Below are 15369 nucleotides of genomic sequence, written 5' to 3'. Positions count from 1 at the left end.
AAGGAAATACAAATAAATTAGTTCATACAAAAATATGGGTATTAGTATGAACCATTAGTATTAAAAAGTACAATTAATTTGTTTGATTTTGGTATGAACCATATCAAAATTTGTTCATACTAAGATATCACAAATATTATATCCAACAACAAAAAACGTTTTTAAACCAATTCCCGATTCCCTAATAACTGCTAAATACGTATTTTCAATGTGGTTTTTAAAAATGCCTGTAAATTTATACTTGGAATATGAAATATAAAATGTTTTAAGATTATATGTTTTTTTTTTATACCCGTTACTCGTAGAGTAAAAGGGTATATTGTATTCGTGCAAAAGTATGTAACAGCTAGAAGGAAGCGTTTCCGACCCTATAAAGTATATATATTCTTGATCAGGGTCACTAGCCGAGTCGATATAGCCATGTCCGTCTGTCCGTCTGTCCGTCTGTCCGTCTGTCTGTCCGTCTGTCTGTCTGTCTGTCTGTCCGTATGAACGCTGAGATCTCGGAAACTATAAAAGCTAGAAGATTGGCATTTTGCATGTAGATTTTAGGAGTTCCTACGCAGCGCAAGTTTGTTTCAAAATGGTGCCACGCCCCCTTTAACGCCCACAATCGCTTATATACGATTTTAAAAATTTAAATATTTCGGAAAAGTAAAAATGCAGTTTTATTGTGTTTATCAATACCTATCGAAATGTAGAAGAAATTTTTCAAATCGGACCATTTGTTAAAAAGTTATGCGTGATCAAAGTTTCTCGCACTCCCTTTACATGAGTAACGGGTATCTGATATTCGGGGCACCCGACTATAGCGTTCTCTCTTGTTTTTATTTAGTTTGTTTGAAAGAAAATTAAATTAAAAGTACAATTGTCAATTATTTCCAAGAAAAAATTAAAACTGTTAAAAAACTTTGTAAAAACTGAATAGAATATTTCAGGTATTGTAAAAAATGTAAAGTACTTTGTTATTACGCTTTCAAAGAAAAAAGGCGATTGCCATGCCGATCACCTTCGGTGGCCCCTTCGTTGACAAACAAGATGAAAAGTCCCCGCGATGGGGAACCACCAGTTACCGCAGACACGACGTGTCTGAATTTCAAATCTTATCGGATCGGCGGTTCCTATAAAAAGGCAATTGCATCTATGGTTACCAATTCATTTGGATTTGTCTACTGCTAGCAACATGAAGTTTACCATCATTTTCCTGCTGCTGGCCTGCGTTTTCGCCATGGCTCTGGCCACTCCCGGCAAGCCACGCCCCTACAGCCCACGGCCCACCTCCCATCCCCGCCCCATTCGGGTGAGGCGCGAGGCACTGGCTCCCGAAGATCACCTGGGACTGGCTCAAGCTGCCATAAGGCCTCCTCCCATTCTGCCCGCTTAAAGATGTGGAATCAGTGGAAAAACCAAGAACGAACATCCGATCAACAATGTTTTTGCAAATTCTGTAATTTCTTCCAAATTTTCTTATCACTTTTAAACCATTTATAATAAATACAACGAATACTGCATTAAGTGCCTTTAAGTCTCTCTTTACTGTCTAATCAAATATAATAGCTAAGCTTTAGGGAAATATAACTCAGCTTTAGAGCTGATAAGAAATATTATAAATCAAAATGACACCACAAAAAGTCACCGTTGAGAGGCAATCAACCTAAACGTATTTAAATTGAATACGTATGTGATCCACAAACAGGTTCTATAGTATGTATATAAGATTCAAACGAACCAGATGGCTGCAGACCATAATGAATGAATTTGTCATTCCACAAAAAAAATTGACAAGCCCCTAGAAAAAAAAGATCAATTAGTAAATATATTATGGTAAATGTTTTGTAGTATATATGTTTTGTATATATTCTTAGAAAAAAGACTGTCATGACGTTTTTCTGATTCTTTAAAAAAGTAATCATCGACGTCAATAATCTGAAAACATATATATAAACATATTTAATGTTTTAAATTAAAAGATGTTTTTTATGGTATGCTTGTGTAAATATTTATGTTTTTTAAATTATTCCATTTATAATTTTGTTTTAATTATTTTAATCGTTTATGGTTTTAATTTTTTTAAATGCATTATTTTCAAAAAGGTTTAGTCATTAGAGGCTTATAAAAATTTCTTTAATCACAAGCCTATCAGTTTATACTTTTTATTTTTCAGTGCAAGCTTTTTGTTGTCACTTCGAGTTAAAGTTTCCGCTCTCCTCTCTTTCGACTTGAATCCTTTTTGACTGCTCCTGCGCAGAAAATTCAATTAGAATTCGGCTGAAACTTCACTCAAATCGTGCCGCTCTCGCAGGCTCACTATTCCGCTCATTAACCCCATCCAGCACCCTAAGAATATTTCCTCCCCCCAATATCTATTGATAAAGCCTGACATCAAGAGAGAAATATGGTAGCGAATCGCTTATAACTGTCAAATGCTGTCCTGCGCAAGATGATGATGCACTCCTTTCTCCAGCCACAAAGCAAACCACTTGAAGATGCCAACTAAGTTCCTGAGGCGGGGTTGAAATCCGCACAAAGGAGCAACAAGTGGCGTCAATGGGAGGCGCAAAAAGGGGAGGTGAGGAGCTCAAGTCGCAGAAGCACACAACAAAAAGCTAAGGTAAATCACCCATCAAAAGTGAACGGGGAATTCCTAGCTGATAACACAGTCAACCCGAAATCGACACTCAGATGAATCTTGTGAATCACCAGGTGAGAGTTCTTCCCCATTTGGCAATGTATAAAAGCAATTGACTAGCCACCTTGGGGCACCAGTCAGCTCCAGCAATCCAATCCAGCAACATGCAGAAGACAAGCACCATAATCCTGGCCATTGTGGCAATCTCCGCCATTACTGAAGCAGTTCCTCATGATAGTCCTAGAAGGTTCCCGACTTCACGGCCAATCCGCTTCCGCCGTCAGGTGCTGGGCGGTTCCTTGGCCTCCAACCCTGCAGGAGGTGCTGATGCTCGGGTGGATCTCACCAAGGGCATTGGCGATCCCAACCACAATCTGGTGGGCCAGGTCTTCGCCGCTGGAAACACGCAAAGCGGTCCGGTCACTACTGGAGGAACTCTGGCCTACAATAAGTGAGTATTTTTTATATGTCCAGGATATCACCAAGTAACTAACAAAATCTCTAATTGTATCACAGTGCTGGTCATGGTGCCTCTTTGACCAGAACTCACACGCCTGGAGTAAAGGACGTCTTCCAGCAGGAGGCCCATGCTAATCTCTTCAACAATGGCCGACACAATCTGGATGCCAAGGTGTTCGCCTCGCAGAACAAACTGGCCAATGGATTCGAGTTCCAGCGCAATGGAGCCGGTCTGGATTACTCACATATTAATGGACACGGTGCCTCCTTGACCCACAGCAACTTCCCCGGAATTGGACAGCAACTTGGCGCAGAAGGACGTGCTAACCTTTGGTCATCGGCGGATCGGGCCACCCGCTTGGATCTCACGGGATCGGCCAACAAGTGGACCAGTGGACCCTTTGCCAACCAGAAAACGAACTTTGGCGCTGGCCTGGGACTCTCTCATCACTTCGGTTGAACTTATAATTTTGAAATTTAAAAAACCTAATTTATTAATAAATATATTGAATTCAACAAATTAATTTAAATCATACCTATAATTTGAACAATGGGGTGATCAGGATTTTAATTGCAAATAATATGAATCTGAAGAAATATATTCGAGAATTTTCAATTGCATTTGTAGTCCCGGATTTCCATTTTGTTGCAAAGTTTGTATTAAATAAGACAGATTTATTTGTATTGACCGACTAAATAAGCTAAAAACAAGAAAGGATGTTCTGTAAATTATATAGGTTGGCCAAAAATAAAACCAATAAAAAATCCCAACTTCCTAACTTTAAAAACACCAAAGTTTTGGCATTTCCAATCGTCCAGTTATATGGCAGATATAAGATATAGTAGGCCGATCCTTATGAAATTTGGTAGGTCGGATTGATTGGCCAAAAATAAAACCCATAGAACACTTCTTAACATTACAAACACCAAAGTTATGGCATTTCCGATCAATCAGTTATATGGCGGCTATAGGATATAGTCGGCCGATGGTTATGAAATTTGGTAGGTCGAATTGATTGGCCAAAAAAAAACCCATAGAAAATCAAAACTTCCTAACTTTAAAAACACCAGTTATGGCATTTCCGATTGTTCAGTTATATTGCTATATGATATAGTGGCCCGATTCGGCTCGTGCCGACTTATATACTACCTGCAATAGAAAGACAACTTTTGGGAAAGTTTCAAGCAGATAGCTTTAAAACTGAGAGACTAGTTTGCGTAGAAACGGACGGACGAACAGACGGACGGACAGACGGACATGGCTAGATCGACTCTCATGGCGATGCTGATCAAGAAACTGCGTTGCAAACTTTTGACTGAAATTATAATACCCTCTGCAAGGCTATAAAAAGATCAATAATCATTTCTTAGGGGGTTCCTAGAATATACATACTGCTATGTAATTGCCAACAGGTTCCAGGCAATAGGTAGGTGATAAGAAATGGACAGATGAAAAACCTCACGAAGTCACGTTTGAAAGGCCAAAAGTCGAAGCATTTGAAACATATATGTAAATGTGCTTATCACCTTTAAGTTTGATTTAAGTGTAACTTTACACCATTCAATCTGTAGATCGTGTTGAGGGTATTTTTCTTAAAGTAAACACACACAGAATCATTATATGACATGATCATTCATTTGTTCAAAATTGTATTTATAATTTCAAGATTTTTGGGTATTTATTGGATTACGTATTTTATCTTATCAATAATGTATGTAAGCGTTGGAAGAATACCCCCCATTATCCAACTAGAGCAGTTGACAGTATTGAGAGTAAATACAAATTTACAAATTTATATTTTGTTCTTATATTTTGAGTTTCTGCTGTTTAAAGCGATTTTTCCCAGTTTTTGGTAATATAAAATAATTAAAAATCCTTTTTTTACATTTTAAACTCAAATTTAAATAGAAAACATGTTACAAAATTTTCTTTCTCGGTTTTTAGAATTTTAAAATTATCCTTTTTGTTTTTCTAGAATATAGAAACACTTTATATCAGATTTTGGGTACCCAGTTACAATCTTCATGAAAAACTTTTAACAGAAAAACATGTAATGTATTTCTAAGCACCTTTTTGGCAGCCATTTAAAACTCATAGTGGGTTATAAAACCCTTTTTGGTCCTTTTTTCCATTTTAAAATTAATTTCACTCGTTTTTTATTATATTTTAATTTCAGTAGTTTATAACACTGTAAAGGAGAGCATCAAACTTGAATGCTTTTTGAAGTTTATTCCTAATTATTCCTAACATAAAACAACTAAAGTCCTGGAAAGTACAAAGGTGAAAAACTGGTAAACAAATTCAAAGGTAATTCACCCATCAAGTTAATCGGGGAATTTCTAGGTGATAAGACAGTCAACCCGAAATCGACACTCAGATGAATCTTGTGAATCACCAGGTGAGAGTTCTTCCCCATTTGGCAAGGTATAAAAGCGATTGATCAGCCACCTTGGGTCATCAGTCAGCTCCAGCAATCCAATCCAGCAACATGCAGAAGACAAGCATCCTAATCCTGGCCATTGTGGCAATCTCCGCCATTACTGAAGCAGTGCCTTATGGAGGTTCTAGAAAATTCCCGACGTCACGGCCAATCCGCTTCCGCCGTCAGGTGCTGGGCGGTTCCTTGGCCTCCAACCCTGTAGGAGGTGCTGATGCTCGGGTGGATCTCACCAAGGGCATTGGCGATCCCAACCACAATCTGGTGGGCCAGGTCTTCGCAGCTGGAAACACGCAAAGAGGTCCGGTCACTACTGGAGGAACTCTGGCCTACAACAAGTAAGTATTTTTTATATGTCTAGGATAACACCAAGTAACTAACAAAATCTCTAATTGTATCACAGTGCTGGTCATGGTGCCTCTTTAACCAGAACTCACACGCCTGGAGTGAAGGACGTCTTCCAGCAGGAGGCCCATGCTAATCTCTTCAATAATGGCCGACACAATCTGGATGCCAAGGTGTTCGCCTCGCAGAACAAACTGGCCAATGGATTCGAGTTCCAGCGCAATGGAGCCGGTCTGGATTACTCACATATTAATGGACATGGTGCCTCCTTGACACACAGCAACTTCCCCGGAATTGGACAGCAACTTGGCGCGGAAGGACGCGCTAACCTTTGGTCATCGGCGGATCGGGCCACCCGTTTGGATCTCACGGGATCGGCCAATAAGTGGACCAGTGGACCCTTTGCCAACCAGAAAACCGACTTCGGCGCTGGTCTAGGACTTTCTCATCACTTCGGTTAAATATAACTCTCAAATATGTAGAAACTAATTTATTTAAATACAAGTTTGAACCGAAAATTATCAGCCAAATATTTTATACTTAATATTTTGAAAGGTATATTCAATAATCCAGGGTTAAAAGTCTATCTTGGCATGTTTTTTGTTTACGGTTTTCTGTTTTTTCATTTTATTATGTAGTTAATTGAATATTTTTGCTTATTATACCGATCTTTCGTAAACAATTCGATCCCACTCAATGATTAATAATTTTGCTTATGTTAGTTTAATGGATTTTGTTTTACATTTTTTTTTGTGGCTGTTGTTGCTGCTCCTGTTGCTATTTTTACCAATATTGATTAATTTCGTTTTCGCAGAAACATAAAACTTGTTTGGCTTGAACAAGGCTTGGGAGTTGTTGGAAAATACAAAAGGAAACTATGAAAAGTCTGCTAAGTATGCTGATATCATGTGTGAATTGAATAGTGCCTCCTGCGCACCGCTTACGACAGCTTCTTGGCCTTCTGGTACAATGTGTCCACCACCTTTCCCATACTCTGGATGGTTTCCAGCACGCGTTCATAGGTCTTGTCGACGGGCGTCTCCTCGAAAACAATAAGAACTCCCTCTCCCTGATCCAGAATACCGCTGAATTTCTTGTCTAGAATCATTTGGGACAGCTTCTTTTCCACCTGCGACATAGGCAACTGGATGCTCTCGGCCACATGCGCGACCTGATAAATGGAAAAAAAATTATTTTAGTTGATTTTGAATACACAAGGAGGTTGATGGCCGACTTACCTGCACACGGGAGTAGGGTTCAATGATGCGGCACAAATTCTGCTCCAGCATGGTGTCGTATAACGTACCCAAATGCGCCTGCACAATTACATCCTCGGCCAATTCCTTTTTGTATTCCTTGAGTGCAGTTTGGAAATCGGCCAGGGAGCGTTTGTGTGAAGCTTCCGCCACTGATTTCATGGCGTCCACATCGCGACCCGAGTACGTAATGGCCTGTTAACATACAATTTTAAATTGAAATGGATAATCTAAATTATTTACCACAAGCAATAAACTTAAATAATTTAGACTATATACGCAGTAGATCTGGTAGAAACAAAAGCTTTAGTAGAATTTAAAATTCATAAATCGCATAATTAAGGTAAGGATTTAAATATACTTTAGGCCTGAGCAGTATTTTCCTCACTTGTGTCCGGTGAATAATTTTAATTGAATCAAAAGTTGAAAAAGGATTTTCTTAAATCTTTCTTGCACACCCATTTTCTTTTTCAAAAGGGTGAGCAAGCTAACTTACCAGCTTTCCGCTGACGATCTGGTTGACATCATCCGATTGCCCCAGCATGATCTTGCACAGCAACATGTATTTTAGCGAGGTCAGGGCCTTCACGCTGTCCACGCTGTCGAAGCCCTCGAAGGCCTCATAGAAGTAGGAGAAGGCGGTCTTGAAGTCGCGCTCATCGGCCGCATGCAGGATGCCCGACTGCAGATCCAGGGCGCCCTGGACCTTTGGCGGGCAGTAGATGGCATTGGCCGTTGTGCGGGCCGAGGTCAGGGCCGCTCTGGCCTTAGGCAAATTGCTCAATGCGTGGTAGGTTTTGCTCTCCAACAGCTGAACCTCCACCAGCAGATTTTTGTCATCCAGCTTCTTAAGCTCTTTTAGAAGTTGGGCACCGAGAGCCAGTGCCTCCGTATACAGAGCAGTATCGAAATATAAGGCAATCAGACGAGCCTCCAGCGATTGGCGAAGGAAGGTGCGCTTCTCCTGTTTAGCCCATTCAATGCAGTCTTTACACAGTTGAACCTGTGGGGGAAACCAAGAGATTATTAATAAATGTTGTGCTAGGGTTTGAACTAAGGACCCACCTCGATTCCTGTGCCCGCGTCCATGTCCAGGAACATGTCCACCAGCGAACGCACCAGCTTCGCCGCCTTGGCTTTGCTAATCGAGCTTAGGAACGGACGCGTCACCTTGATGAGATCGGCCAGTTCCTTGGCCTTGCCCTCCTGCTTGTAGAGCTCCCCCTGCTGTAGGATGCCCTGCTCCTTGATTCGGATGCGCTCCTCATCGTTCTCGGCGCCCTCCTGATCGCGGACCAGCTTGTTCAACAGTGAGCTGTCCTGCTCCTCGCGATTTACGCTGGACAATGCCTGGGCACGTTCGAAAAGTGTTGCTCCGGCCATCTTGCGACTTGGAATTTTGGATCGGACGAGATGTGGGGCGATCAACAGACGAATTAACAATCAATCAATCAACTAAGCGTGTCTCAACTCAGCCACAAGCAGTGCGCCAATTTTTTCTTTGTTTTCAATCGGGTCCTGGGTGTATTTATTGCGTATTTACGTGTTTAATGCTGCCTTTTTCACCTTTTGGTCGTTGTTATTAAGCGCCAGTCACGATTAGCGCTGGTGCGATTTCGATAGGTGCATCACAGCGGCCATCGATAGGCCAAGAAGGCCGAGCTAGTGCCCACTTTCGATGTATCGCACGCGGCTACTCGTGAGTAATCGGGACAAGCCGGCTTACAACCAATTGGTTGCCAACAAAATATAATATTTCTGGCTTACACTATGTACTAATAATTGTTTATTTTAATATTTAATTAGTTAAGATTTAGTTGACATTAAGTAGAAAAAAAAAGGATTTTCTTTTTCATCTTAGGTTTTTCATCAATAAATTGAATGATTTTACATTAGGTTGTTAAGCTAAGTAATTGATTGAGTTATCAAGTTGTCTTGGTTACAATGTAAGAAAACCTAGCTAATTGGGAAAGATATTTAATTAGTCAGATTTTTTAAATTTCACCTGCCTAAAATAACGATTCCCAAGCCGCATATCGATACTTTTGTTTTCTCACACCTAGCAGATATCGACCCATCGGCGTCACTGTTTGTTTTGTTGCAATTTACAAATCCAAACTTGTTAGTTTCTATACTCAAAATGGGCGAAGAAACAAGCAATTCTACGCAAAATAAAACACGCACGAAAACAACGCGACCCAAGGCGGTTTATTTGTGGACAGTGAGCGATGTGCAGAAGTGGTATCGACGCCACTGCGGCGAATACACCCAATACGAACAGCTCTTCGCCCAGGTGAGTTGAGGTTCTTGAATCTTTGATTCCTCCACTTACCGCTTTTCTTCGTTGGCCCTGCTTTCCTGGAGAAGATCCGTCATCTCCGCTCCTAGAAACACAAAAAGGACAAATCCTAATAATTTTTGCTACAATTTAGACATTACAAGTACTGCCTACTGATCTGTTTTGTTATTAACTTTTCCAGCACGATATAACCGGAAGGGCCTTACTCCGCATCACAGACTCATCTCTGCAGCGGATGGGAGTTACGGACAACAAGGATCGGGACGCCATTTGGCGGGAGATCGTAAAGCAGCGACTAAAGACGGACATTATGGAAATCCGCGATATGGAGAGGCTTAACATACACTAGGGATATAGTTGTTGATATATTAGAATAGATTAAAATTAAAATTGATTAAAGATAAATCACTAGATTTCATATACATATAATTTACTTCATGATCTTAAGGACAATAGTATCACTTTTAACAGGAGTAATCCTGCTCCTCACAATTCAAATAACGTTATTAAAGTAACGTTAAATCTGAAAGAATAACTGATCTGGATTACCATGTTTGCTCTAACTTTAAGACCATTTGAAAGATAAGTGGGGCCCTTACCTGATTTGATGTTTTGATTGATATTGACAAGGACCATTTTTAAAATACTATACTATTAAAATGTAACTTTATTAAATTCCAGATCAATACAGAACCGGATTAAATATGAAATAGAAATACTCTTAAAATGCGAGACTAGTTCAGTGTTTATTTATAGGAGTCATTTTAGAGTATACTAATGTAAAGACCAGAATATCATTTCTTTGAGATCACTGAAAGATGCTTGTAATATCAATCACTTAACACGACTAGTTCCACTTCGGTTCAGGCCTCCTTCTCCTGCTTGGGCGTTACTAACTGCACGTCATTGTCCACCAGCTGGGTGGCCATACTGGCAACCAATCCTCCTATTCCTGATCCTGCCACCGCTACGCCACTATTGCAGCTTGTGCTGGGTATGACCTTGGGCAACGAATTGGATGTTAGGATGTGCGGCATGGCGACGGTGCCATTTCCCATAGGCAGAGCGGTCGTGAAAAGCAATTTAGGTGGCTGCAGGCGCTGGGCACTAGAGCATGGCGAACTAGCAGCAGCCGGCTGCAAAAGACTTGGCAATAAGTTGAGCAGGCGATCGCCCATGGATTTCTCCCAGTCGAGGCGCTCGCGTTCCAGGGATAGACGATTGTGCTGGATCTCGTTGGACTCGTTTTGGGAATTCACCAGCTGGCGTAAAAGGAGTCTGATGGCTGCTAAAAAATACAACTGATAGTAGTACAATGAATACATGTAATAGTAACTTGGAACCTACTCGTCATAGTTCGCTTAGTCTGCTGATCCTCGCGGGCTTTCTCTTGAACCCTTCGTGTTTCCTCCTTCTCCAGCTGGATGTGCTGCTGGTGTTGCAGATGTTGCTCCTGTTGGAAACTCTGTTGAAGCTTCTGCTGCTGTTGTTGAACCGCGGCCTGAACTTGAGCTTGAGCAGTGGCCAAGGGAAGGGAAGCCGATGACTTTCCCACAGCGGCAGCAGCTGCTGCCGCCTTGGCCTGCTCCGCATTGACCAACACGAACTTAACTCCTCCGGGTGCGGTGGCCACCAAACCGGCGTTGCTTGGCTGTGCCGGTGCTGCAGCCGATCCACTGATCATCAGACGAGCACCCTGGTTGATGGCACTCTGCAGCAGCTGCAGTTGGGGAGCAGCTCCTTTAGCGTTTGGCATGGGACTTGGTCCCGTGGCAGACGGCAGCTTGGATTGCATCAGGAAATTCGTGGGCACCAGCGATATCTTGCCGCCCTGCAATTTATTCGGAGTATTGGTTGAACTCTGCGTGGTTGAGCTGATGCTAGCCGTGGTGGTGGTGATGCTGGCCGGGATGATGACATTGGCTCCGGTGAAGGGGAGTAGATTGGCGGGCTTATTCCGCTGCAACATGTCAGCCAAAGTCGATGATGAGCTAGAACTAGGAGATTTCTCATTTGGCGAATCATCCGAAGCGTCCACATCGATGGGTTCTTCCTTGGGCTGCGGCAGAAGCATGCAGTCATCGTCTTCCTCGGGCTCGGGCTCAACTGGCGGAACCACGGGAGCAGTTTCCACCTCTTGGGCAGGCTCGTTTTTAATGCACGGTGAAGTCAGAGCCTCGCCAATGTCAATATCCACGTCGGCGGAGAGTTTGCGACGCTTGGAGAATGATTCTTCGTTCATGTCGAGGTCGGATTCCAGGCAGCCAGCCTCCAGTTCCTTTCGGTTCATGGACTCCTTGTTTTTGGTCACCAAAGCAGAGAGCAGCATGTCATCTTCCTCGTTATCGCTGTCGGACAGTTCCTCGCCGTTCTCTAGCCGGCGTCTGCGACGCTCGGCGTGCTCCTCCAGAGCCTGCTCCAGTTGGTATTTGAGCGAAGGAGCAGGAACCTCATTGGGTCGCACACTGAAAATCGGTCTAGTCATGATGGCATCCATCTCGGCAAAGTGTTTCCAACTGGGCTCCGAATCATTGGACAAGCCGCCGCACTCCTTGTCCTTTTTCAAGCGGTTATAGAAGCACTTAAGGTTCTTGATGCGCGTGGTAATCTCCTCCGGCGAACGATGATAGCCATACTCCTGCATTTTGGCGGCCAGCTGACAGATCACGGCGTGCTTCTTGTGGGTGGTGATGAGGGTCCTTTGCAACTTGGGATCGCCCCACAATTGTATAAGCAACTTGGTCTCATCAGTGTCAAAGTTGGGATTGCGTCCCACGAAACTGTGCTTCTTGGAGGAGCTCTGGCAAGGATTTTGAGTGCCATTTCCTGGATTTTGTGTGGTAACGGCAGGACTCGGTGTGGAGGATGTGGCACCGTTCCCCGCCTGAACCGGAGATGGTACCGGGTACGTGGCAGCCGCTGCCTCCGAGCGGCGTTTCTTAATCCTTGCACTGGACTTCAGGCTCATGCTGCACTGAATCTGTAAGTCGGACGGGCAGGAGAAAATCAATATAGGCCCAAATTGTTAAAATCCGGGAGCCAATGCCTCCGTCTGCAGGCGAGTGAAAAATGAGCCAGGCAAACGGCGCAACCGCGGGCAACCGAAATCCAGAAATCCACCCCTAAACATCGGATGTACCCCCACCGCTCGGGAAAATCGTGGCTAAGCCAAGTGCATTTACCACCCAACTAAGGAGTAGCATGCGCGTTGGCTCAAAACAGCTCTCTCGCTCTCTCTCGTCCTTAAATGACATGCGCGAAGGGGGAGTTATTGATTAGTTACCCCCTACGTTCGGGGGGTTTTACCACCTTACCGAAGGGAATATCTGAGTTCTGGGAATTACCACCTAAATTAGGGAACGTAATCCCGTCCTTTCTGCCAAAAATCCTGCTAGAGATGAGACTCCGGCGATTTGAGGCGGCGAATTAGGATGTGGACACGAGATCTGCGCATTACACTTTGTAGGACATGCGCAGTGAGAGCGAGCAAGAGAGCGAATATAACGGTGGCGGTGGTGGAAAGCTGGTGCTGCAACGAAGCAGCAGACTTTATGGGCAAACAAATATGTGTATATCAAAAAAATTGTTTAATACTTACGTTTCACCGAAAGAAAAGTGAATCAAAATCCTTTGACGTACTAGACTGAGCGAGAGGCAATAGATTCAAACATAGCTATTCTTTCGAAACAAAATTTATCGATATTTCGATTTCCGCTTTCTTGGGTCATAAATCAAGGACTTAAACATTTTATTATATATTGCAACTATAGCTATATCTTAACTTAGTTTAACTTTTTACAATGTTATTTATTTAACAGGAAATATTTTCGTTGATACCGAAATTCCACAGAGCGCTTTTCAGTGAAACGGTCGAACTTGTGTTCCCACTGAGTAACTTATCCACCATGGGCAACATGGTCTAGGGTCTTTGGACTCTATCAAACTCTTTCAAAAATACATTCCCTGATTTTACTTTAAAAGCTTACTTAATTTTAACTAATCTTAGAGTTATTTTAGAAAAAAATTTCCAGCTGAAGGTATGGTTAAGCCCAACTTTTCATACCAGTGACTTGGTTTCTGGTTCGCAGAAAGTAAGATGGACAGAATCTAAATTAAAATTTTGTCGCTCCAAGAGTTTTTTGCTATACATAAAAATAGTCGACTGAAGATCGGTGAGATATGTGCGGTTAGAGAACTGGCCTTCCTCGAAATATTATTCTAGGCAAGTTTATCAAATTTTTACATATTAAAAAAGATTCAAATATGCTTTTGTTGAAATGGATAGTTTTTCTATGTTCATTTGATTACTGTTTCAAATAATAATTTATTACTATTCTAAGCCAAACTTTAAATATTATCCAATTTCAAAAAATTTATTTTTGATTTGTTGAATATACAACATTCCTGAAGTGAAACTAGTATATTTTTAGATGTGTGGTATTTTTCAGTTTTCCCGACCCGTTAACATCGCTGTCAGCTGTTGCTAAAAATTTGGTTTCCAACACAAAAATAAAAATGGTTTTGTCAACGGACGAATTCATTAAGCGCAAGCACGAGCATACTTTAAAGCTGCGCGAAGAGTTCCTGAAGCAGAGCTCGAATCCCTATCGTCATGCCACCGGCGAGGGCGGCACCGTGGTAAGTGGGAATACCAATCCTTGGCTTGGTTATGTCATCACAATGGGATAATTGCGATTAACACACTGTCTTTGCAGTTCGATGCCGGATTATCCCGCTTCCAGGCGATGCGCGTTTCCAACTACGAGCATTTCAAGCCCACTGGCAAGTCCTTCCGCACGGGACTGTTCGCCGTAGTTCTGCCAATTGCCCTTTACGCCTGGGCCCTGAAGGCGGAACGCGATGGACGCGAGCAGAAGTACAGGACTGGCCAGGTGGCCTACAAGGATCGCCAGTTCAAGTTCATTTAAGCCATACATTCAGCGATTGATCTTCGATTTGTAGTGAAATTAAAACAAGACCGAAAAGAAGCTCTATTTTCAACTAATCGTAATTTATTTCTCCTCCATCTGCTTGTCGCGGGCGATGACAAAGTCCTCGAACTTGACCATGTAGGTTGTGCCCTTGTGCCAGTGGGCGGTGACCTTGCAGGGCTATAAAACAAACACTATTACAGAGAATACTTATTGGGTCACAATATAAACCTACAAATCCACAATTGGTGAGCACAGCCTCCACAATGCCAGCCGTGAAATTGGCACAGTTCAAGGATCCCTTATCCTTCGGCACACTAATAAAAGTATTAACCAAGGGTTCCTTTTCAATAATATAGTATGTTCGCTCATCATCGTTAGCATGCTCCAACTTTTCCGCCTCCTTGCCAAAAAGATTTTTCCACACCGTGGTCTTTACAAACAGAAGCATTTGCGTTAATTTGGTTTCCCGCTTAGAACTCCGTTCCCTGACGAAATACAGGTCGATAATGCGGGTGCCCACGTCTTGACCCAAGTCATGTAGCCTTAAAAAGAGTTTTACATTACGGAATTAATCCAATAAACATATTGAAACCCCACCTTGTTTGCAATTCTGGCACTGTAAACACTCGACTCTGCGAATACTGAACGATTTCGCTGAAAAGCAGAGCCACAATACTTTGGGAAACCTCAGATTTCCCTTTAGAGAGCGGTCTGTCTAGGATATTGCTGCGCGGACGCATCGAGGAAATTTTAAGGGCCTCTAGTTTTTCCATTTCTTGTAATTATTTTGATAAATTATTTTCCAAAACAAAGCAGTGTCAGTATGGTCGCAGCAGTTACTGCCGAAAATACCGCAACTCCCCAAAGAAGCCAACAAATGGTCTTACTGCACTGAGGGAAATCGGTTGTTTCCGAAATTTCCGCCTAGATATTTTTAAGTTCCCTTTGGCGCATAAATTAAAAACATGGGCAAAAAAGAAAACAACACAAAAATAACATGTTAACGCAA

General features: G+C 42.3%; 8 protein-coding genes across 10 annotated transcripts; 5 read left to right on the top strand and 3 right to left on the bottom strand.

Moving 5' to 3' along the window:
• The first annotated feature begins 1165 nt into the window (after positions 1-1165).
• Positions 1166-1515, top strand: LOC108041589 (drosocin). Its single transcript, XM_017119533.1, has one exon. It carries the CDS (start codon positions 1184-1186, stop codon positions 1382-1384), a length of 201 nt encoding a protein of 66 aa, XP_016975022.1. The 5' UTR covers positions 1166-1183; the 3' UTR covers positions 1385-1515.
• A 1252-nt stretch (positions 1516-2767) lies between these two features.
• Positions 2768-3612, top strand: LOC108041585 (attacin-A). Its single transcript, XM_017119526.1, has 2 exons — positions 2768-3080; positions 3146-3612. The coding sequence occupies exons 1-2, from the start codon at positions 2794-2796 to the stop codon at positions 3546-3548; spliced, it is 690 nt and encodes a 229-aa protein (XP_016975015.1). The 5' UTR covers positions 2768-2793; the 3' UTR covers positions 3549-3612.
• A 1926-nt stretch (positions 3613-5538) lies between these two features.
• Positions 5539-6389, top strand: LOC108041602 (attacin-A-like). The gene is made up of 2 exons (XM_017119555.2): positions 5539-5864; positions 5930-6389. Exons 1-2 carry the CDS (start codon positions 5578-5580, stop codon positions 6330-6332), a joined length of 690 nt encoding a protein of 229 aa, XP_016975044.1. The 5' UTR covers positions 5539-5577; the 3' UTR covers positions 6333-6389.
• LOC108041597 (26S proteasome non-ATPase regulatory subunit 11) lies at positions 6347-8746 on the bottom strand. Its single transcript, XM_017119550.2, has 4 exons — positions 8193-8746; positions 7624-8130; positions 7110-7322; positions 6347-7042 (listed from the first exon to the last, which is right to left on the bottom strand). The coding sequence occupies exons 1-4, from the start codon at positions 8508-8510 to the stop codon at positions 6812-6814; spliced, it is 1269 nt and encodes a 422-aa protein (XP_016975039.1). The 5' UTR covers positions 8511-8746; the 3' UTR covers positions 6347-6811.
• A 446-nt stretch (positions 8747-9192) lies between these two features.
• On the top strand, positions 9193-9844 carry LOC108041601 (protein aveugle). The gene is made up of 2 exons (XM_017119553.2): positions 9193-9420; positions 9608-9844. Exons 1-2 carry the CDS (start codon positions 9268-9270, stop codon positions 9773-9775), a joined length of 321 nt encoding a protein of 106 aa, XP_016975042.1. The 5' UTR covers positions 9193-9267; the 3' UTR covers positions 9776-9844.
• A 110-nt stretch (positions 9845-9954) lies between these two features.
• Positions 9955-13724, bottom strand: LOC108041596. Of its 3 annotated transcripts, XM_017119548.2 has the most exons (3): positions 13025-13724; positions 10774-12406; positions 9955-10714 (listed from the first exon to the last, which is right to left on the bottom strand). In XM_017119548.2, exons 2-3 carry the CDS (start codon positions 12392-12394, stop codon positions 10290-10292), a joined length of 2046 nt encoding a protein of 681 aa, XP_016975037.1. In that variant the 5' UTR covers positions 12395-12406; positions 13025-13724; the 3' UTR covers positions 9955-10289. The 3 variants fall into 3 exon arrangements, with proteins under 3 accessions (XP_016975037.1, XP_016975038.1, XP_016975036.1); XM_017119549.2 differs by lacking the exon at positions 13025-13724 and having other exon boundaries at positions 9955-10711; positions 10774-12694; XM_017119547.2 differs by lacking the exon at positions 13025-13724 and having other exon boundaries at positions 10774-12693.
• Positions 13725-13874: 150 nt separating this feature from the next.
• On the top strand, positions 13875-14420 carry LOC108041600. The gene is made up of 2 exons (XM_017119552.2): positions 13875-14064; positions 14142-14420. Exons 1-2 carry the CDS (start codon positions 13942-13944, stop codon positions 14352-14354), a joined length of 336 nt encoding a protein of 111 aa, XP_016975041.1. The 5' UTR covers positions 13875-13941; the 3' UTR covers positions 14355-14420.
• Positions 14417-15201, bottom strand: LOC108041599 (trafficking protein particle complex subunit 5). Its single transcript, XM_017119551.2, has 3 exons — positions 14958-15201; positions 14593-14902; positions 14417-14537 (listed from the first exon to the last, which is right to left on the bottom strand). Exons 1-3 carry the CDS (start codon positions 15131-15133, stop codon positions 14439-14441), a joined length of 585 nt encoding a protein of 194 aa, XP_016975040.1. The 5' UTR covers positions 15134-15201; the 3' UTR covers positions 14417-14438.
• Positions 15202-15369: the final 168 nt, after the last annotated feature.

Source organism: Drosophila rhopaloa, unplaced genomic scaffold (genome assembly GCF_018152115.1).
Source record: "Drosophila rhopaloa isolate 14029-0021.01 unplaced genomic scaffold, ASM1815211v1 contig_115, whole genome shotgun sequence".
Lineage (NCBI taxonomy): Eukaryota > Metazoa > Arthropoda > Insecta > Diptera > Drosophilidae > Drosophila > Drosophila rhopaloa.
The sequence above is the reverse complement of the archived record's forward strand: the minus strand, read 5'-3'. Positions and strand labels throughout refer to the sequence as shown.

Bases quoted from the DNA above. Each gene is read 5' to 3' on its own strand.
- LOC108041589 (XM_017119533.1), top strand. From the start codon at position 1,184: ATGAAGTTTACCATCATTTTCCTGCTGCTGGCCTGCGTTTTCGCCATG.
- LOC108041585 (XM_017119526.1), top strand. From the start codon at position 2,794: ATGCAGAAGACAAGCACCATAATCCTGGCCATTGTGGCAATCTCCGCC. The intron at 3,081-3,145 runs GTGAGTATTTTT...ATTGTATCACAG, and splicing joins GGAACTCTGGCCTACAATAA to TGCTGGTCATGGTGCCTCTT.
- LOC108041602 (XM_017119555.2), top strand. From the start codon at position 5,578: ATGCAGAAGACAAGCATCCTAATCCTGGCCATTGTGGCAATCTCCGCC. The intron at 5,865-5,929 runs GTAAGTATTTTT...ATTGTATCACAG, and splicing joins GGAACTCTGGCCTACAACAA to TGCTGGTCATGGTGCCTCTT.
- LOC108041597 (XM_017119550.2), bottom strand. From the start codon at position 8,510: ATGGCCGGAGCAACACTTTTCGAACGTGCCCAGGCATTGTCCAGCGTA. The intron at 7,323-7,623 runs GTAAGTTAGCTT...GTATGTTAACAG, and splicing joins AGATCGTCAGCGGAAAGCTG to GCCATTACGTACTCGGGTCG. The intron at 7,043-7,109 runs GTAAGTCGGCCA...TCCATTTATCAG, and splicing joins AACCCTACTCCCGTGTGCAG to GTCGCGCATGTGGCCGAGAG.
- LOC108041601 (XM_017119553.2), top strand. From the start codon at position 9,268: ATGGGCGAAGAAACAAGCAATTCTACGCAAAATAAAACACGCACGAAA. The intron at 9,421-9,607 runs GTGAGTTGAGGT...TAACTTTTCCAG, and splicing joins ACGAACAGCTCTTCGCCCAG to CACGATATAACCGGAAGGGC.
- LOC108041596 (XM_017119548.2), bottom strand. From the start codon at position 12,394: ATGAGCCTGAAGTCCAGTGCAAGGATTAAGAAACGCCGCTCGGAGGCA. The intron at 10,715-10,773 runs GTAGGTTCCAAG...TGTATTTTTTAG, and splicing joins GACTAAGCGAACTATGACGA to CAGCCATCAGACTCCTTTTA.
- LOC108041600 (XM_017119552.2), top strand. From the start codon at position 13,942: ATGGTTTTGTCAACGGACGAATTCATTAAGCGCAAGCACGAGCATACT. The intron at 14,065-14,141 runs GTAAGTGGGAAT...CTGTCTTTGCAG, and splicing joins CCGGCGAGGGCGGCACCGTG to TTCGATGCCGGATTATCCCG.
- LOC108041599 (XM_017119551.2), bottom strand. From the start codon at position 15,133: ATGGAAAAACTAGAGGCCCTTAAAATTTCCTCGATGCGTCCGCGCAGC. The intron at 14,903-14,957 runs GTGGGGTTTCAA...ACTCTTTTTAAG, and splicing joins GTGCCAGAATTGCAAACAAG to GCTACATGACTTGGGTCAAG. The intron at 14,538-14,592 runs GTAGGTTTATAT...TTTGTTTTATAG, and splicing joins TGCTCACCAATTGTGGATTT to CCCTGCAAGGTCACCGCCCA.